The sequence below is a fragment of the Neofelis nebulosa genome, chromosome 10 (assembly GCF_028018385.1).
Source record: "Neofelis nebulosa isolate mNeoNeb1 chromosome 10, mNeoNeb1.pri, whole genome shotgun sequence".
In the NCBI taxonomy this organism is placed as follows: Eukaryota; Metazoa; Chordata; class Mammalia; order Carnivora; family Felidae; genus Neofelis; species Neofelis nebulosa.
The window spans coordinates 2,196,784-2,219,332 of NC_080791.1; the positions used below are offsets into that span (position 1 = coordinate 2,196,784).

Consider the following 22,549-nt stretch of genomic DNA (forward strand, 5'->3'; position numbering starts at 1 on the left):
GTTAAGTGTCTGACTTCGGCTCAGGTCATGATCTCACGGTCCATGAGTTCGAGCCCCGTGTCGGGCTCTGTGCTGACAGCTCAGAGCCTGGAGCCCGTTTCAGATTCTGTGTCTCCCTCTCTCTCTGCCCCTCCCCTGTTCATGCTCTGTCTCTCTCTGTCTCAAAAATAAATAAACGTTAAAAAAATTAAAAAAAAATAATTTATTGTAAATTAATACTGCAGTGTATAGAATAGACATCCTATAGATAGGAGCGTGTGTGTCTGTGTATGTGTGTGTGTATATACATATAGGATATTGTATGTCAGTTTTACTTCAAAATACAAACAAACCCCAATCATTAAGTGTCCTCTGCCTTGTCGCCTTCCCTAAAAGATCTGATGTTCACATGGAAGTCGACGTGCGGTCATCGCTGGTGACTACAGAGACCCATATTATCCAAAACACAAGCTTGACTCCTTAGAGATCCAAGGCCACAATTAGTAAAACTGCAGGCCTATCACTAGACAGTGATAAAGTGACAGATACTTGAGGCACTGGCGTGGTAAACAAACAAACAAAACTAAATTCAGAATCATTTCCCACCAGCACCTGAAAAAAAAAAACACAGAAAACAACAAAATGGATCAGGACAACGAAGAGTATATCCCACACCAACTAGGAAGTTCTGTCTAAATTTAAAAACAAATGAGTAGGGGCACCTGGGTGGCTCAGGCGGTGGAGCATCCGACTTCGGCTCAGGTCACCATCTGACGGTTCGTGGGTTCAAGCCCCGCGTCGGGCTCTGTGCTGACCGCTCGGAGCCTGGAACCGTGCTTCCGGTTCTGTCTCCCTCCATCGCTGCCCCTCCCCCCTCTCAAAAATAAAGATCAAAAAACCAATAAAATAAGATAAATACAAATAAAAATAAGTAAGTAATACCATCGGTTAACTGCTACGTTTACGCTTCTGATCCACACTGAGCCAGCAACACTGGTTGTGACCAGTTGTCACCAAAACACCAACTGTGCAGGCATGGAAATGAGAAGAGGTAGGAATGGGTGTCAAAGGCAAACCAGCGAAAGAAGAACAAATATGATACCAGGAGAAGTATAAATATGCAATTGAGTTTTGCAAACTGTTATACTGGAATCCTTCCTAGCCAGACGATCTACTTTCCCTCAGAGGCAGGGACCAAATTCCACCACCACTGGGTCACCTTCACCCATTCTGCAGCTACAGCGAACAGGTCTGCCGATACCCCTTTTACAACAAGAACACGTTGTGATGGAGAGTTCTGGAAGGCCGGGAGACTGCGGCAGACCAGCCTCCCACACTGGGTACAAGGAGATTATCCCGTATCCATTCTAACACTTCCCTGTCATTTCTAGCAATGCCGGCTATCTGGAGCTATCAGCTACAAATAGAATGAAAACAAGGTCTGTGGGTGCATCAGGCTGGACAGAACCCCCACCCCCAACCCCGCTTTCGTGCCCATGACAGGAGGCCCTCCCTGTTTGCTCTGATCTTGGCTGCAGCATTAGGGAGCAGCTAATCGGGTCAGTGGGAAGAAACTGATGGCACTCAAGTGTGAATGAAGATGCTTCCATCACCAGATACAGGTTTCTAAAACCCCTGGCCAAGAGTCACGGCTAATTTTTGGCTGTGATTTCCTATCACTTGTAATCCGAGAGCCAGCTCGTCCAAAGATGCCAAATTAACATTTGAAAACTTTGACCTTCTGTATTTCCCCCTGTCCTCCCCAAGCTTACACCCGGTCTTAATCTGACAGTGCAAAGGGCAAGACTATCTATCCTCTCCCTTCACCAAGGAACTCTGGGGGAATAAGTTAAAAACGTCTGGAATCAGAGGTTTTAATTTAATAAGTGATTATTTTCCCTCATCACCTTAACTGTTGTGATGAAAACTTTCCAGACAACGTCTAGACTTTTTCAAAGACCCCTTATTCTCACACCCTCACCAGAACTCTGTGGCACCGTTTCTCAACTGAGTTTTGGCTTTTTTTTTTTTCCATTATCATCATTTGCCCTTCAGAAGCTTGTTTAGACTTTTTTTTTTCTTTTTTTTTACTAATCACGTCCCTTCCTATGACATGCTCACACTGCAGATATACTGTCTACCTCTTTACACATATGGGCCCTTCAGAGGACCACAAACCATCATACTAGTCAAAATTTTTTCACCCTCCAAGATCTGATTTTGCTGTTTTGGGGGCAATTTTGGGTCTCTTTGAAAAAACATGCCCTGTGACACTGAAAATATGCTGCCTTTTGAAAATTCCCCAAACTAAAAACCCATTATGAGTATGAACTTTGCTTTACTCTGTATATAACAATTTTTTTAATCTAACCTTCTCCCCCCCCCCATTTTGTTTGTAAAATGAGACCGACATTGAGGAAAAGTGCTGAGCAACCCAAATTAATCAAAGTGTGTGTGTGTGTGTATACACTGTTAGTAAATTGCAAAACAGCTTGAACTAAAATATGAATAAATCGATCCAGGCTAGCTTTTGAAATTTTGATGAAACAAAGCATGTATCATATAGACTAGATAGATGAACAGTGTTTTAACAATGAAAACTAAAAGGCAAGCATGCTTTAAAAAAAATATTACAAGCTGCAGGACTGGGTTTTAGTTGGAATCTTGGGTTAATGGGCAATGGTTACACACTTTTCATTTTCTGTCCTTGACGTCTTGTAAGTGATACTTGGGAGGCTAAGGATTGCAAAATTATGGCTATGAAGTCATGCAAATTATACATGGCATTTTATTCGACACAGCCTAGAGGGCATATAAAGTGCAAACGTTAACAAATGTAAAATCTCAAACTAGGAGAAAAGATCTTCCCCGGTGGAAACATAAACGAGTGAAGCAAAATTATAAAAGTTTGGTCTTGAGCCCACACCTTTTTTTTTTTTAAGTGTTAGTAAGAAAATTCTGTGCTTTCACTAAGATGGAGGGTATTCAAATAGGCACTGGTGGGGTGTTGTACATAAAAACATCGCGGTAAAGTAACGCTGGGAGTAGGGGGCATCTTCTGGCCAGGAGGTGACTCTTGAGGCTTCCCTGGGCCCCCTGCACACGCCTACGTCACTTCCTGTGACTTGCACACACTGAAATCCATAGTGTATCTGTCACCAGAAAATACAGTAAAGTCTTTTCAAAGTTCAAAAGCCTTTCAGCAAAGTCCAAATTCAGGGCACACCAAGAGAGAAACTGATAAGGGAACAAGATGGCCAATATAAATTCACCGAGAACACACACTGCCAAGTCAAACAGTGAAGCCAGCCTGGGGAGTTCCTTGGGGATGTGTTAGAATTTCACGCGGACAGACAGACAGAAAGATACTATTACTGAAGGAAAAAAACCCAAAAACCTAGGGGTCAGTTCGGGTAAGGTGGGAGAAACAGCTTCAGATTCCTGGGAACACGAGTTGCAGGTGAGAATAAAGGGATAGATCAAGTTCAGACCTGGGGGGTAGCCCGCCGAGAGCTGACCTAGGTGTCCCCCAGATAAGGGACACAAACAGGCCGGCCTGGGGCCCACGGGGCTTGCTGTACAAACCCTTGTGCTTGTGCCAACACAGGGAGACCTTCTGCGCCTGGAAAGTCACCCTGCGTTGCGGTGAAAGCCCAGCGTCCCCCGGACCCTGAGCTTCGGAGCCAGCGCTGCGCCCCCAGAGAAGGGTCACTGTGGGGACAAACAGCACACATGCTGCACACGGGCACCTCCCCCACATAATCAGTACAGCTGTCACCCTGGTCCAGGCTGACTGCGGGACACAAGGACATCATTCCCTGTCCTCCCGTGGCTACAAGACACATAAGTCGCCCAGACAAAGCCCCTCCCGAGCCCCCATCTACCCGAGTCTCGAGTGCACTGAGCCTGACCAGGGGCGGCGCCGGGACGTGGGGACCTGCCCCCTCGGGGGCCCTGAGCCACCTGACCCCCCCCCCCCGCCACCACCCACCCCCCTCCCCCGGAACAGGGACAGCACCCGCCGCCGCGGAGCCTTACCGCGCGTCCCACGAAAGTTTCCCTGTCCCTACAGAAGCGGACGACGGCGACACGTCGGTGACCCGGCGCACGACCCGGCAAACGCGCGAGCCCCTTACCATCTCTCCGGAGGCCGGCGGCGCGCAGGGCCCGCAGGGACGCGCTCTGCGGGGCCGCGGGGGCGTCCCGACAGCCGCACAGGTTGGCGCACACCAGGGTGTAGACGAGACCGAGCGGGCGCATTGGGCCGGCGACCCGAGACGCCGGGCCTGGGCGCTCCCTGCACCGCCCGCTGGAGCGCGTGTGGCCGCCGGCAAAGCCGAGCGGGACGCACAACAGGTTGGCGCGGGCCCGCCCCCTCCGGCGCCCCGCCCCGCCCCGGCGCACGGGACCCGGCCGGCCCCACCTGCCCTGGCCCTGGGGTCGGGGAGAAACGGCCAACGCCACCTACCCCTCCCCGCGGGGGTGGGGAGCCCAGCAGGCCCCACCTGCCCTGGCCCCGGTAGGGGGCAGCTCCAGGCCCAGGGCCTCCCCACCAGGGGTCCACTGCTGCTTGCACACAGGGCGGGACTCACCGCTTGGGGGGGGTGGGGGTGCTTGGGGATGGGGGCCTAGGCGGGGGGGGGGGGGGGGGGGGGGGGTGAGGGATGGGGCATTGGCTGTGGGGGGTGGGGGGAGTACTTGGGGATGGGGGCCTTGGCATTGGGGGTGTAGGGCTTGTGGATGGTACCTGGGGGGGGGGAGTTCTTGGTGATAGGGCCTTGGCGATGTGGGTGGCTTGGGGATGAGGCCGTGGGGGTGGGGGGTTTGGGGGGCTTGGGGATGGGGCCTTGGCGATGGGGGGAGGTATTGGGATGGGGCCTTGGCGGGGTGAGGGGGGACATGGGGAGGGGGCCTTGGTGGTGGGGATTGGGGGGATGCTTGGGGATGGGGCCTTGGCAGTGGGGGTGGGGATGGGGCCTCACACGGCTGGGGGTTTGGGGATGGAGCCTTGGCGGGAGGTGGGGGGGCATGTGGATGAGGCCTGCAGTTGTCAGTGTTCAGTTTGCAGTGGCTCAGATCAGATCCTGCTTAGTGAGGATGTGACCGGGTGAGGCAGCAAGAGGGTGCAAGGTTAAGGAGCTCCAGTGAGTGTGACCTTAGCAGGGTCCAGGTCATTTCTCAGGGTGGGTGAGGAATGGGCAGGTCTTTCTTATCTCACAGGGCTCTACCCATGGGGTGTAGTGTACAAGACATGGTCAAGGGCCTTTTATATGCCCACCCACAGCCCCTGCGCATACAAGGGGTTAGAGGTCAGGGGGGCCTCAGCAGGGGTACACTGGCAAGGTGGAGTTGGGAGAGCATCACATTCTGTTCCTTCGTGGTCCTCAGCAGGAGGCAGGGACATCAGGCCTTAAGGCCTCCCTGCTCTCAGTATATGGGAGTTCAGAGGCCCAGACAACTCACTCTAGATTCTAGAAACTTCTGCGTTCACATCTACTTCCCCGGCTAACCAACTGTATTTGGAACAGGAGTGGATCTCACCTCTGCTGCTTCCTAGCTTTGTCACCTTGAGTAAAGCACTTGACCTCTGGAGCCTCAGTGTCTTTACTTAGAAAAGGAAGGTAGCAATTTTTAGTTTGTATGGTTTCGGTGAGAATTATATGAAATGATTTTAGTAGATAGCTCTGTAAGTGATTCAAATCCAAATTCACATAACTTCTCAGCGGTTCACTGGTGAGCCCTAGAAGAGACATTTTCTAGTCTCGTGTGGGCCCCCCAGTCCCTGGCAGTCTGGGGTGTGAGAAGTAAGTGATCTCCACAGAAAGAGAGCCAGAAGCAGCTGAGGAGGGTAGAAAGTTCCGGAGAAGAGACCCTTGGCCATGACACCATCCAACACTGACCAGGGTACCTGAGTTCTTTCCATAAGATTCATGTGGTTCGTCTCTTGGCATTGTGTCTGAGACACTGTTTTACAAAGGGCAGGTTTGTGGGTTGTGAGGTCAATTTCCAGAGCTGCATTATTGTTTTTTCTATTAAGACTTTATTTTTCCAGATAATTTTTAAGTTCACAGCAGAACTGAGTGGAAATTTCAAAGATTTCCCGTACGCACTCTGCCCCAACGCACGGGTAGCCTCTGCTTTCATCACAGGGCACATGGGAGTGGTATATTTGTTAAAACTGATGAACGTGCGTTGACACTTCATAATCACCCTAAGCTTACATTACGGTACACATAATGCTTACATATGGTACACCTGATGGTTACATTATGGTTCATTCTCGGTGTTTGGACCAAACAATATGGGTTTGGACCAATAATAATGACACATATTCATTGGTAGCTGTAATACAGACTACGTTCACTGTTCTAAAAATCCTCTATTCTCCAGCATTATTTTTTCCATAAATACAATCACTCTCAGACTTAATTATCAGAGTTATTATGGCAGATAATAACATTTTATGAATATTTTGTTTCAAATACTCGTAGGGATATAAAAGGTATTTCTATGGGGCATGATCAAAAAGTTTGAAAATCACTAGAAATAAGGCTGATCACATTGTCTCAAAATATAATCAATCCCTTCGGACGCCTGGGTGGCTTGGTCGGTTAGGCGTCCGACTTTGGCTCAGGTCATGATCTCACACTCCGTGAGTTTGAGCCCCGCATCAGGCTCTGTGCTGACAGCTCAGAACCTGGAGCCTGTTTCAGATTCTGTGTCTCCCCCTCTCTCTCTGCCCCTCCCCTGTTCGTGCTCTGTCTCTCTCTGTCTCAAAAATAAATAAACGTTAAAAAAAAATTTTTTTTAAAAAAACAAAATATAATCAATCCCTTTAAGAGGCACCCAGCGGAGGCATAAGATTTGGGTTTGCATTCAATCATTGACTCATCCAACAAGTATTAATTAAGCAATAGATTTGCCCTTTGCCGTGCTCTAGTCTAAAAACCCTAGGGATAAAATACCGAACATGAGAGAGAAAGTCTGAAGCCCTCGGAGCTCACGTTTAATGAAAGAGAGAGCATAAACAAATATATAATAGAGATTTTATATTTTAATAAAAAAAGTGAGTCAAAGACTAATAAGATAGGTGTAGGGCTAATTAAAATGTATTGTACCATTTTTAAAAAGTAGTTGAAAATGCTTATTACATTTCAGGCCCATCTCCTAAAATGAGACTATAGGAAAAACTGAAAAAGTGTGCAAGAGGCTTAAGTCATGACAAGCATCAAAATGCCAAAGAGGATTATTTATCTCGATATCTTTCATAAAATACTGAATTTAAAGCATCGAAAGTAGTGTTGCCTGAGATATGAATACTGTGTGCTGTGTAAAGGCATTGTAAATTCATATTGTCAAGTATTTTAGCTGGGAACAGTAAAGGACGTCACATGGAGTCTGCATTTTCTTGATCTTTAATGTCACTAAATATCCAAAATCAATAATAAAACCAAAACAACTAGGCACAGGCACTCAATAAAGATATAGTGAGAGGCTGAGGAAGGTCAGGTATGAAAATAAAAAATAAAACGATTCAACGTACTTTTTACCTGTATCTTAAACTAAGAGCAAAACATTGAATTTGACACCTCGTTGTTTTAAATGCTCAGTTAGAAGAGCTTGAACCAACACGATTAAATTGGATTTATAAATATTTATTACTATTCACAATAATAGAAATCCACTAATCTATATCCATTGTTCAATGACATTCATATAACTGTAAAAGTACTCTAGTGTTCAGAAACAATTTTTAAATATGAGAGTAATTTATAATAGGCGTGCAAAGTGCCATTTATCCCAAACACATGTTCTAGCAGTAACAATTTGCTAAAAGGGTAGGTCAAGATGTGACACTACTTTTTATCATATACTCTTTTCCTTAAAGTAAAACACAAGAGTGGTGTTTTCCACTACATTTTCAAATTTGCTTGGCTTTTTCACTAACTCATAAAAGCCACAGTGGAAAACAAATGAAATGGGGCTTGTGTCATTTTCGCAGGTGGCTCATACCAGTATTTTTTTTTTTAAACTTGTACAGCCTTTAAGTTACAACTCGGTGCAGGACCTTTGTCTTGACTATGGTAACCATGGAACGAAGCCTACTGTCTTCAAAGAGGACATCTAGGCATCATCCTCCACTCACCCATCTCAGAGAAAGCCAGGCACTCTGACCTAAAACTCCCGATTTCTGCTCTGCCGGTGACCACCGAGCTTTGGCAGTATTGAACTTGCATGGGACATAGATCCGTTCCTCCAAAATGAGGGTGTTATACTAGATGACCTTCAAGATTTCTTTTGGAAATCTATTTTGTTTCCTTTGTTAAGCTTTTCCATCTCTCTCTCTCTCTCCCTCCTCTTCTCTGTCTCTTTCCTGCCCACCCCCCTTTTACCACGGTCTATATATGTGGCTTTATCAAGCTCAAATGCATTTTAAATAGTTGTTGGAAAAAGCACGTGCGAGAATAACAGTATTCTGCAAACTTTAACGGGCAGATACTTGAAATATCATTCACTCATGTATGTGTCAGCCCCCCTTATCTGCGGTTTCCCTTTCCAGAGGTCAGCCGAGGTCCAGACCCCACGAAACCTCCTCCTGCCGAATCTTTGGAAAGTCAGCAGTAGCCTAGCTCTGTGTCACCGTGCCTGCGACCGTCCTCACGTCCTACCATCTCATCTGGCAGGCATTCGCTCACGTCAACTCCTCATAAGAAGCGTGAGTCCAGCAAGATATTTGAGAGAGAGACCACATCCCCATAACTTGTAGTACCGTATAATAAAATTGTTATAATTGTTCACTACTGTTGTCAATCTCTCAATGTGCCTGGTTCATAAATTAAACTTTATCATACACTCAAAGGTTCATTTATCATCCAATCCTAATAGTTACTTTTGCTTTCAAAATTCTGTTTTCTCTACAAAACCAGTGGTTCTAAGGCATAACAATACAGACAAAGAGAATATGTTTTAGTGGTGGAAATAATGAAGGAGATGAAATATAACTGATTAAAATCTCGACAGACTTAGAACAGAGACAAGATAAACTGTCTGCTTTAAGACAGTTAGCAAAACGATTTCAACCTATGCTTTGGCTCAGAAAAACTGGATTAAACTCAGTTTATTTTTGTAGTTGAATAAAAGATAATGTTTCAATCCTTGGTGCCAAAAAATTAAATTGAATATTCATAAGATGACAAACCGTGGTAAATTTTCTTAGTTCCGAACGATTTGAGGGACCTAGAATACCAGCATGGTTACAGAATATTTTATATCAAGTCTGTGCAAAATATGCCATTAAATTATGGCTACTCATCAACAAAAAGCACATAATTTTATGACCCATTCAATGCCTGTCTTTTAACAATTAAGTTTTCCTCTTGTTAAACTCTGTCACATCTTTAACTGACTCATTTGCTACATGTATCATATTTATTCTTTTATTCCCATTATTATTAATAGTAAAATAATTTGCAAAGACTTTGAAAGCACCTTTTCTTAAAAGTATCACATTATCTGTGTTTAAAGAGGGAGGAAATGACTCTGAAAATATGTCTCTTAGGAGAATTGAAACTTAATGATTTATTTACTCTCTTCCAAAACAGCATTAATGTCTTCCTTTTCCCAATTATTAGTGAGGGAGCCCGACCTCTGAGCATTGTTCTTTCTCAATAGGCCATAGTACTGAGTTCCTTCTGGTTAAGTACTTTTAAAATTGTAACTGTGGGGTGCCTGGGGGGCTCAGTGGGTTAAATATCTGACTTCGGCTCAGGTCATGATCTCACAGTTTGTGGGTTCAAATCCCCACGTCAGGCTCTGTGCTGACAGCTCAGAGCCTGGAGCCTGCTTCCGATTCTGTGTCTCTCTGCCCCCCGCCCCCACCACTTTTGCTCTGTCTCTCTGTCTCTCTGTCTCTCTCTCTCAAATAAATAAACACATTTTTTTCAACGAAGAATAAAATTATAATTGCAATGGCACATACTAAATGTATAGCATAAAATTATAAGACAACTCTTCTCTACTTGGTACCCTCAGATCGAAGCCCATTTCTATTTCCTGGGTCCTAACTTGAAGACAATTATAACACATGGCAACACAATCATAAGCCCAGGGGTGTTCAATGTATACTACACTCTTTTACTCTGTGTGCAATGTATATGTACAATCACCACACAGTGTCTAGATTCCCAGGTGGCGATGTCACATACAGTTCATCCAGCTGACATACTCTGAGCGCTAACTTCCAGATTTGATCTTTAAGAACTGGGTTTGTTGCGACGACCAGCTTGACTTTTTGACAGCTCACAGAGCCAGTCAGCCAGTTGGGTAGTCTGTCGCGTCAAGCATCCGTTTTCTTTTATTTCATTGAATTAACCAGTGATTCCACGTCATAGAATGAGTCGCTGAGTTATGCGTCCGCCATGGAGAAGAATCGCTACGTCTGGAATTTTTCTTCAGCTTAGTTGTACGTTTTATTTCCATGTATCCGTTCTTGAGCTGCAATATCTAAATTTAAGGTTTCAAAGAAGAATATGTTGCGTATACTGCAGGATTCCTTCTTAATCGATCTGGGATGTCTGCCAGTCTCCTTCAGAATGCCTTGCTTTTATCTTTATAAGATTGGCTTACATCCAGCGAACTGTCATACTTTGCGTTCTCCTCATACCTTGGCATTTCTTGAGCAAGAAATTGGTATTCGGGTCTTTAATGTCCCTTTCCTGGAGTGAGAATTTTATTTCAATCAAGAAAATATTTTCTTATATTTATGCCCCTTGGAATTCCATATTATACATTTATTCTTTTCAGCTGAGCCCATTTTGAATTTATTAATGACAGTATTTAAAACTTGTGCATTTAATCCTTATTAATGACCAGATTCTTTTTTTCTAGCCAACTAATTTAACGCTTCTGATGTGTAATTTTCCTACATTCAAGGAGTTACTCTTGAGGGGTTGAGACCAAGGCCATCTTTTGCGTTCTGAAATCTCGGTTATCTTTTCTGACTTCCCTCCCTACTTTTTTTTCTACAAAAGAAAATAACATTGCACTGTGGAAGAGAAGTAAGCATCAAAAGTCTTGCACAAAATTACTAATGCAGTTTACTTTTTTAAAAAATGATTATTTACCTATTTTGAGAGAGAGAGCAAGAGCAGGGGAGAGGCCGAGAGAGAGAATCCCAAGCAGGCTCCACATGGTCAGCGCAGAGCCCGACAGGGGGCTCAAACTCACGAACTGTGAGATCATGACCTGAGCCAAAAACAAGAGAGAGACACTCAACCAACTGAGACACCCAGGAGCCCCAATACAGTTTACTTTTTTTTTTTTTTTTAAATTTTTTTTTTTTTTTTTTTTTTAACGTTTATTTATTTTTGAGACAGAGAGAGACAGAGCATGAACGGGGGAGGGTCTGAGAGAGAGGGAGACACAGAATCGGAAACAGGCTCCAGGCTCCGAGCCATCAGCCCAGAGCCTGACGCGGGGCTCGAACTCACGGACCGCGAGATCGTGACCTGGCTGAAGTCGGACGCTTAACCGACTGCGCCACCCAGGCGCCCCTACAGTTTACTTTTAATAAGTTAACTTAATCACATCATTAGACACTAACCCTAATTTTTCTCTAAGATTTTTTTTTTCTTTTGAGGTCTCAAGGAATTTGTTTCCTGTGTAAAGGCAAGAAGTGTCCCTCGTTTGAAACTGTTAAACATTTACCAGTGTGAGACTGTTTTGACAAAGTACGGACAATATTTGCCTGTGTCATTGACATAATCTTACAAATACATTTTCGGTATTCTAATTAAAGAATCCTGCAGTGACCCTAAAGTCTAATATAATGTGGCATCTTTGCAAGGTCATGATGTGTGTTTCACGATTATATTTTTTAGATTTGAGCATAGGCTAATAGCAAAGCTATGAAAAGTCAACACTAATTCAAGTTGTTTCTTGGCCATTTCTGTTTTAGGGTTGGCTGGAGTGACACTCCAAACCTCTCAGGAAGGTTGGAAGGAAGCAGCAACCTTGTAGAGTAGGACAATCAATGAGACGCAATTTCAGAATGGGCCGCACAGAGGGAAACACAATAAAAATTTAACAAAGAAAGGATGTGGGATACAATACCAAAGAAGTAGGTCATTTCAAGGGAACAAAGGCAAAAAAAATCCAGATCTGTCCAATTTATAGTTCCTTAAATGGCTTGGCTTTAAAATCTGCTTGGGCGCCCTATGTAAATGTTGGAAAACTAATGTGCATGGTAATGAGGCCATAGGAGCAGTGAAGTATCTGTGTGGAGACCCTGTCCTAATGATTAGGAAGATAAAAGCATGGGAGTGGGAGACCTGTGGTAGGGGTGAAGGTGCAGAGACACCGAGAGATGATCTGTAAACACTTGAAGACCCAATTTACGGAAGAGTAAACAAATTTTCCCTCCTCTGTAAAGCATGGAAAATTAGCGCAGGGGGCTGGCTAGGAGGCACATTCCAATTATTACCCTGTTTAAAAAGCACAAAAAAACCTAATGTGACCTGTTTCAGAATAGAATGAAATGTACCTGGGGGTGCCTGGGTGGCTCAGTCGGTTGAGCGTCCGGCTTCAGCTCAGGTCATGATCTCGCGGTTCATGGGTTCGAGTCCCACGTTGGGCTCTGTGCTGAACGCTTGCTCAGAGCCTGGAGCCTGCTCCAGATTCTGTCCTTCTTTCTCTGCCCTTTCCCCACTTGTGCTCTGTCTCACTCTGTCTCTCAAAAAAAAAAAAAAAAAAAAGAATGAAATGTACCTGAAGGCAGAGGTTGTTGTTCTGTTTTGTTTTGTTTTGTTTTAATTACTGAAAGCATTATCATGGGGACTTGGTAAACAGCAGGAGCATTAAAAATGAAGTGGGTTCACCAAGGACAAGTTTTGGAAACTTTTTCCCAACTCTAGGATATTGTCCTTTTGTAGTTAGCTCCCCCCCAAAAATTATTTAGTTTTTGGACAACAATCCTATCATATTCGGCACAGCTGGGAATTTTAATAGTTCTGTTTCAGGTCATTTTCAAATGTTTGTAGTTATTAGGAGTGTTGGCCAGACCCCTAGGAAGCACAGCAGCATTCTTAATATGGCCCTAAGGCATATGCAGGACAACTTTACATTGAGAACAAAAAATATGCAAATTAATGATCTTAATCTGACCAATACCTTGAATAGGGCGATGACCACACATATATTTTTCCCTAATGCATTAAAGTTGACGTAATTGTTTTTCTAGTGTGATATTCATTTTACCAAGCTTGGAAAGTTGTTGAATTCACTTTTGAGGCCAAACAAAACTGCAGAAAATATGAAAACATTAAGGCCAATAAAATCTGGTATAACTTACTTTGCACGTTGTTTTGAAAATACTCATGCAGCAACTTAAGGAACTATAATAAAACCAAGGGGCCATCTCTGAACAGCCAAACTAGGTGTTCCAAAGATCATTCTCGAAAGTCTGTATACTTCACTCTGTGGGAAAACTTTAGGCCCTAAGTCAGAGCTGGCTTGGTCTTACTTTGTGCATCATTTTAAGCAGATCAAATATGAGGTTTCTCTATTAAGTAGCAAACTGGAGGGTGAAACACAAGAATAATAATATGGCAGAATTGAGAGTGAGAGAGGACTTTTACAAATGTATACAAGAAGAACCTAGAACTCAGTATGGGGTCTGTGCATATTTACTATGCTTGCAAATATCCCGATGTATCTCTTTGGAGCTCAGAGATATCAATGGGATGTCCATTAGTTGAAAAATATAACAATGGTGCTAAATTACTATGAATACATTTGAATTCCATTGGCTATATTCTATTTAGTATGGTAAATTTTTACATTGTCAATATAATGGAAATTTACTTTTAAAGATCAGATATTAGGGGCGCCTGGGTGGCTCAGTGTGTTGGGCATCAGACTCGATTTTGGCTCAGGTCATGATCCCAGGGTCATGGGACCGAGCCCTGTGCACATCATGGAGCCTGCTTGGGACTCTCTCTCCCTCCTTCTCTGTCTCAAAAAATCAGATATTAGTATTATGACATATATGTATATGTATACAAGTTAACTCCAACTTAAACCAAAGCAATAGTTGGTTAGCATTTGTACAAACAAATTTTGTCAGAAATCAGCATTGCAGATTTTGAATACTTAGTTCTCACATACCTTTGTCTAAATAAACACATGAGGATTTTGTTAATTTGTATAAACAATACTAGAGATGAATTTTCATTGCTGAAGTGAGTACGGTTCTAGATATGTGGTTGGTAGGAAATGTTCGTGAGACTCCCGTCTGGAATGAATGAAGTATAAGAATTTAGCAAGGTTAGCAGTCGAATGCCTTTGGTGCAGAGCATGGTCTTGACCAGACCCCATTGGGCCTACATTCCCTCGCTTCACAGAGTTCCTTATCTCCTGAACTAGGTACAAGGCCAGCTAGTCCTACTTCCAGGATGCCACTGTGTTGACCTCAGAGTAAGTCTGTCATGCATGGCACCGGGAGTGTCTAAGCAGAATTAGACTGTGCCCAGAGCGGCTGTAAGAACTGGTTTTTTGTTTTGTACTTGTTTACTAGTAACATTTATCTGAAATAAAGCAATTTGTGGGAAAGTTACAGGGGGAAGAACATTTAGTCTTCATCTACCTTAACCCATTTTATTGGGTAAAAATGGGTCACATTTACCCAATAAGCCTACCATTTGCTTCATGACCATATTAGGTCAGTTTGCAAAACAAACATATGTGATATAATTGTGTAAGCACACTGTATGATAGAAGGCCAATAATTTTGTGAAAAAATAAAATTCTATTACCTAAAATTTATATTATGACCACCTCAAATTTTGATAATACTGGATAAATATGCAATTATCTGTATTAAAATCAAACTCAACCTTTTATTTTTAGTAATTTAGAGTTCCACATAGCAAAGAGAATACACTAAAAAGAAACCTCGCAAAGAATATTAGATAGCTATAAGAGACTTTTTTCAAAGAGTGTTCCTTAAAGCACACATTTTATAACATATTCTATTAATAATGTTCTATAATAAAATAATTTTCAGAAACACTACATAATTTGCCACTCTTAGATAATCACAATATACATCAATGTATTACAGGCTCTGAGAAAGTTGTGTTAAAGAATCCTGTTTAATTTTGCTTAATCCAGCATTTGCCCAACATATAATAGTGAATTAGAAGGAAATCTGACTTGGACGGACCTTTAAATTGAATTCTATGGTCAATACTTGGGTTGGACACTCATAAACTAAACTTCATATATTTTTTTAAAAATTTTAATGTATATTTATTTTTGAGAGAGAGAGAGAGAGACAGAGCATGAGCAGGGGAGGGGCAGAGAGAGAGGGAGACACAGAATTCGAAACAGGCTCCAGGCTCCGAGCTGTCAGCACAGAGCCCGACATTGGGCTGGAACCCAGGAACCATGAGTTCATGACCTGAGCCAAAGTCGGAGGCCCAACCAACTGAGCCATCCAGGCGCCCCAAACTAAACTTGATATTTAAGAAGACTACCAGAAAGGTGAAGGACATGAAAATACTGAGTCACTAAAACAGAAGACATTGGAGAATACACGTAAAAGTAAGTTTCTGCACATAAAATTGTTGTCCTGGGTAGGAAAGAGAAAATCTACTTGGCGTATTTGGCAAACAGTATGCCGCATATCATCAATTTTAAGATGCATTTCATTTCCTCATTTTGAACAGCTCTACAATCAGGATAAACCCTTGGTGTCTCTCAAATGCTCTTGGCCAGGGGCAGTCATAATATGGTCGACATCACTTGTGGCCTCTGGTAAGAGTAAGAACACGCAAGCATCAAACTTTATGAGATGGTGTTTGTGGATAGAAGAACGTTTCAAAGACAATAGTGGAGCATTTTGTAGACAAATGCTATATTCTCGACATTCTTGTTGACTCAGAAAATGACATTATATGGAAAAATACAGAGTTAAATCTTTCTCAACCAAAAAATTATTCAGGAGAGTTGGATTCTGAATTGGAACAAGCTTCAGGGATACTTAAGCCAGTGTATTTTGCTAATAATTTCATTTTTACTTATGCACAGAAGTAATTTAAAAAATTATGTATGAATAAGTTATGTATGAAAATTATGTATGAAAGGGTTCTTTGAATAAGCATAACATTTCTAAAGATAACAAAGCATTGATTAGTTTAATTAGTAGTCTAATTGACAGCTTTTTTTTCTTTCTCAAGGGTACACAAAATAATGGCACATCTTAAGACTTTATCTTAGCTATGTTTAATTATGTTAATTCTCCAATGGATGCTAGAATTTTAAAATATCTGTCTTGCCATCAAATTTCTCAAAAGAATTCAATAATTTTTTACTAAATAGCTTTTATTTTCAGATAGACGTGTGTTCAGACTGACCATTTTTAGCAAGTCATAGAGAATTGATCAAATTGAAATATGTCTATACAATAGCTACAATGGCAATACTTGGCCTAAAGTATTGGCAGCCCAGTGGATTTTTGCCCCAGTGTGTTAGTTGGCGCCTGATAGGGATGATGGTGAAAACAGTGAAGTTGACCAAAAAATGTGTTAAAGATTTACTGCCATATGAATCTGCAATTATTTGATAAGCACTTGGCCAAAAATCTGATGCATGCATTTCCTTTCTAAAATCTGCGATGAGATTTTTGTCTGCGCTGATGCATTAAGTGACTGAAGCTGCTTCCAGATTTTTTGTTTTATCATTCTTCCTCATCACTGACTGCCGGTTGTGTTACACTTCAGTAGATTTGAAATTCAGTAGTAGGAAAGCTATGATCTCCAAAATACACACATTCTATTTTATCTATTGTATGTATTTTCTTCTTTTATAAATCAGCAACGTTAACCTTTTCCTTTTAGCAGAGAGTTATTAAAAATGAAAACCCTATGGGAATGCAAGCTGGTGTAGCCACTCTGGAAAACAATATGGAGGTTCCTCAAAAAATTGAAAATAGAACTACCCTGCGACCCAGCAATTGTGCTACTAGGTGTTTATCCACGGGATACAGGTGTGCTGTTTCAAAGGGACACGTGCACCCCCATGTTTATAGCAGCACTATCGACAATAGCCAAAGTATGGAAAGAGCCCAAATGTCCCTCGGATGAATGGATAAAGAAGGTGTGGTATATATATATACAATGGAGTATTACTCGGCAATCAAAAAGAATGAAATCTTGCCATTTGCGACTACATGGATGGAACTGGAGGGTATTATGCTAAGTGAAATTAGTCAGAGAAAGACAAATACCATATGACTTCACTCATGTGAGGACTTTAAGAGACAAAACAGATGAGCCTAAGAGAAGGGAAACAAAAATAATACAAAAACAGGGAGGGGGACAAAACAGAAGAGACTCATAAGCATGGAGAACAAACAGAGGGTTACTGGATGGGGTGTGGGAGGGGGGATGGGCTAAATGGGGAAGGGGCATTAAGGAATCTACTCCTGAAATCATTGTTGCACTACATGCTAACTAATTTGGATGTAAATTAAAAAAATAAAAAATAAAACAGGTTAAAAACTACAAAAAAAAAAAAGAATGAAACCCCTAGCATATATTACGGGTTACGCCTCAGCGCAGTAGGACCATAAAATCCTTCCTTGTCTCTAGGAAATGTAGTGAATTAATAAAAGTGCCACCATCATCTAGTGTTTCTCCCTCCCCACTTTTCTAATAAAAATGCAGAGAGAACATTGAGCAGCTCAGGCTTGCTCTAAAGAAAATAGGGATTTACAGAGCAGCTGTGGGTGGATTACGAAGGAAGAAAGGCGTCTATGTTGGGAAACACGAGCATTAAAACATTCACCTCTACGGAGGTGCCACTGTGTTCGTCTGCAGCATCTACATTAGGTTCATCTAGGCAAGAAGAACATGATGGATTTGGAAAATATTAAATTATCCTGATTTTAAATTATCCTGCCTTTGTCTGGCAGTTTTTTTCCCATAAGGTCAACTAGCCGATCTTTAGTCTTTGTGATTAAAAGTGGGATGAACGTATCACGATAGAGACGCAGGTGTCCTTGTCCTCCAAAACCGTGTTAACATTTTGTCTTGGCTATGTCATTCTGATGGATGTGGTTAGCCAACAAAAATTTAAGGGGAGATGCTTGGCATCTTTTCACTGCTACCTTTTCACTGCTCAAGTAACTTTGCCAGACTGACGCGCCAGTAATTCCATTTTGAAACAATGAGTTATCCAAATTTTCTGCTGACGTTGGCTCACACCGCCTTGCATGACACATTTTAAAAAGCAGGGTTGGATTTGAGGTTTAACTGTTGAGAGACCTGAGGAAGGAGACCGATAGGCTGAGAGAAAGGGGGAGATTTCTGGAGACAAGTGACGTAAAACTGCATAGATAAAAATCCTCCTTCCTTCAGAAAAGCTTTAGGAGAAGCGCACGTGTAGGTTAAGTTTTAAGATACAACGGCTGAATGACAAAACAAAGTTGGATCTACTCAAGGACATCTTGGGAGGATAGTGCATCGTAATTAGGATCCGGGAGTGTTTCACAGACGGGACGGTTGCACATGAAGCCATGTGAAATGGCACCGGTATGAAAAGGTAGGGCATCATTTACAGAAGAAAGCCCAGGTTCAAAGGGTTCAAAGGGCGATCTCCATTTCATGTGATCTCAGCCTGCTCGCTCAGAGAATACTTTACTCATCTGTGGAATGGGAAGATAGCATTATATCAGAGGTTGATTGTATTAGTGCTGGGCACAGGGAAGGCGCTATAAAAGTAAAGACTACCATTTTTATAGGAAAAGAAGTTCACAGTCCAAACAGTATTAGGGTAGCAAGCAGAGAACTTTTTTTGGGGGGGGTCACATAAAGGTATTTGGTGTCTGGTTACTTACGGGGAAAAGACATGGGAAGATATAAGGGGGAGAACTGGAGAAAATGCAGGAGGTAAATTGGGTGGATTGTGGGGCCCAAGGAATTAAATATTCATTTGTTAAGTCATCCAACCAGTATTTATAAAACATCTGCTGTGGGCCTGGCATTGTTCTAGTTGCTAGGGATATGACAATAAACTAAACACTCCAAGAACTAGCAGTCACCTGTAGCTGGTCCTGGTAAATACCTACCAAGTTATAACAAGAGCTAAGAGTAGAAAAGAAAACAAGGGGTGGAAGGAGAAGAGTCAAGAGTTTAGGATGTTTGGGGGTGGGGGGTGGGACTTGACATTTTAGACAGATTAGCCAAGAAAGGTTTTTCTGAGAAAGTGACTTTTTAAGTAAAAAGCTGAAGGAAGTGAGACAGCAAGGCATGCCCATATCTGAGGGAAGCACATTCCGCAGAGGAAATGGCAGCTGCAAACACCCTGTGGTGGGAATGTCCTGCCATGTTCCCAGAACCGGGAAAGAGGCTGGTGGGCTGGAGCCGAAGGAATAAGTGGGCGAGTCTAGGGGCAAGGAGTGGCCTTGGGGGCAGATTGTTGGAGGGCTTGGGGGGGCATAGCACAGACCTTGGCATTTCCTCTGTGAGATGACAAGTCTCGGTTTTGAGCACCAATGTGGTCTCACTTATATTTTAACAAGTCCATCCCGGCTGCCGAGGTCAGAATGGCTCAGAAAAGGGACGTAGGTGTGAGAGAAAGGAGGTCAGTGAGGATGCTTTGAATCTCATGGGTGAGAATTGGTGGTGACTGCTGGGGTTTGGGGTGGTTGGACGTGTCCAGATTATAAACGAATTTTTAAGCAGAACCAACGAGATTTGCTAGTGGATTGAATACAGGGTATGAGAGAAAGGGAAGAGTTTAACATAATTCCAAGAATTTTGGCAACGGGAAAGATGGAGAACACTGGAGGAGACTCAGGTTTGGAGGGATTATCAGGATCCGGGGGGGGGCATGGCAAGTTGAAAATGCTTTGTACCGTTCATGCTCTGTCTCTCTCTGTCCCAAAAATAAATAAAAAACATTTAAAAAAAATTAAAAAAAAAAAAAAAAGAAAATGCTTTGTAGACATCCAAGGGGAGATGTCGAACAGTTGGACATACAAGTCGTGAGATGGATAAGATTACTTAGGGAGTGGTTTGGACAGGAAACAGAAAATATCTGAGGACCGAGGCCTGTGAGTACCAACCTAGAGAGCTTGGAGAGATGAGTAGGGACTGAGAAAGACTACTGAGAAGTGGCCAAAAATGCGAGAGAAAAAGATGCTAATGTGTGTTCTGGAAGCCAGGTGAAGATGTTTCATATTAACCAGTGTATGGATTGGAAAAGCAAAGGAGCAGTAAAAAGAGACAGCGAGACATCTAAGAACATTTTTTACAAATTGAAGGAAAACGTATATGTTCCCCAGGAGAAAACAGTGGTGGGAAGGCCTCATTAGAAGGAATTAACCAGAAAGAACAACAAAGCAAGTAGCAGTTTTTCAAGGCACAGTAGGGCTGACCATCTGCACTAGAATCACCTGAGATGCTCATTAAGACATGCAGGTCCCAGGCACCTGGGGGCTCAGACTCTTGCTTTCTACTCAGGTCATGATCTCACGGTTTGGGAGTTCGAGCCCCACGCTGGGCTCTGTGCTGATAGCATAGAACGTGCTTGGGATTCTCTTTCTCCCTTTCTCTCTGCCCCTCCCCTGCTCTTTCTCTGTCTCTGTCTCTGTCTCTCTCTCTCTCTCTCTGTCTCTCTCTCTCTCTCAAAACAAAAACTCGCAAGTCCCTGAATGAGAACTTTTCATGGAAGACTAGGAATTTGTATCTTCAGAAAGTTCTACAGGCGATTCTTATACATGTTACTAAGAGTAACGAAAAATTTAAATAAGGGAATAGATCCCCAGGAACAGTTTAAAGAGTCACATGTACGTGTGCAAATGTAGGTTGTAAATATGGAGATGAGGTGACCAGTTTCAGGCTCCCACCCTCATGATCTACATTTTTATCCAAGAACAGGATTAGATTACAGCCACACAGGGAAGAAATGTACTGCTTTGACTTTCAAACTTAATATCCTTTCTCTCCGAATGTATTACAAAACTCAAATTGGCAACATTTGTTTTTCCATTTCGCTTCGTGCTCTGTGGGGGAGGAATTGAAAATTGAACTTTGCAAGGCCTCCTGTGGGCTCGCTGCTGCCTCCAGAGCACACGCAGACGACAAGTACAGTAGAACCCATCATTACATCGTTATTCCACAGATGCAGTGACGTTGCAGGTCAGAAAGGATCTCCTCTTCCTTCACGCACGCACAGTGCATGTACACCCACGCACACAACGTGCACGCTCACTCACGTGCACCTGATATGCAAGCAGCGTCTGCAAACCCCTACGGTAGATTTTCATGTTGGGCTTATGGAAATCCATTTTACTGCCTCGTGAGTAATTTCAGCTGCTTACGCGTCCAAGCAAGTTTCTACCCTAATCTTCAGGATCCTGAGAGATCTCAGCTCTCACGGAGCTGATCAAGGACTGGGTGTCCATGAGATGTCCGGCTCTGCACAAGCAGCGTGAAAAACCATCGTGTCTATTCCTGGTTCAACAAACTCTGATTGCGTGTGGGGAAAGTGCCAGGGATGAAGGGGAATGGGTGATGTCCGAAATCAAAAGTGAGAATTGTAACAAGAGCCTCTAGTAATTAATTATCTTGTGCTTTCTGGGTTCCAAATACTGTCCCCCGTAGTTTACATTCACTGTCTGGTTTTATCTTTTTAGTCCTATGGGGTAGAATAGATGAAGAAGCTGAGGCCCATTGACCCCAAGGTAGAAAGTGACCAAATTAGATTTACAGACCGGTCTGTGAGATGGTCACTTCTGTTTTTCCACTTTGCCATCCAAGCAAGCTCTTTTGGAATGCAGCGTGACTACTGGAATTGCCGAATTGTTCTATAGATCCTGCGTTACAGTCATATGTGCCACGCCACTCGTATGTTTGCATGTTAACCACGCGGGAAATACCTACGAGGTGCATCAGGGTGGAATAACTATGGTGAGGTATCGATCTAAAGAGACTGAAGGTCCAAGAGCAGCCTGCTGTTGTACAGGAATTCAAATATACAGAACCACAGGGACACGAGAGGTGTAATGTCCTTACAGATAGACTTTCTCCGGCTTACTGCCTCTGGGCATCCAATCGGACCCTCCCTCTAGGCTCTAAGTCACTCGGTCTTCTTCTCCCAAGGGATGGATGGTTACCAGCTATGCTGCTTCAAATACCTTCCCTGGCTGAACTTGTTGTCCTCAAAATGGATACTCTGAAGGGTTGGTAGCCAGATCAATGTATCTCAAGTCTCAAGTTATTGCCTTTAGTCTGTGTGCTTGATTCTATCCACAGATGGTTACATTGCCGATTGAAGGTTTCTCCCTCACTCGGGGTAGATTTTTTCCTACGCATCAGAGGCTCCCCCAGTCATTTCTTCCTTCTTCTGACATATCCCTGTTACCCTGACATCGGTAATGCTGCTGTTAGGCCTAAGGAGGGGTTCTGGGATATAGGAAAATGAGAATTCAGATATGGAGGCTTTAACTGGGTGTTAGGTGTAAGTGATGAATCCCTAAATTCCATTCCTGCAACCAAGGCTATACTAC

General features: G+C 43.0%; 1 protein-coding gene across 2 annotated transcripts in view; it reads right to left on the reverse strand.

Annotated features, from left to right (window-relative positions):
• The window catches only part of PDGFD (platelet derived growth factor D), a 225,827-nt gene extending 221,494 nt beyond the window's left edge, over positions 1–4,333 (reverse strand). For both annotated transcript variants that reach the window (XM_058686604.1, XM_058686603.1), the window contains exon 1: positions 4,116–4,333. In XM_058686604.1, coding sequence (XP_058542587.1) covers positions 4,116–4,239 — 124 coding nt within the window. In that variant the 5' untranslated portion in view covers positions 4,240–4,333. The remainder of the gene's footprint in view (positions 1–4,115) is intronic.
• Between the last annotated feature and the right edge of the window lie 18,216 nt (positions 4,334–22,549).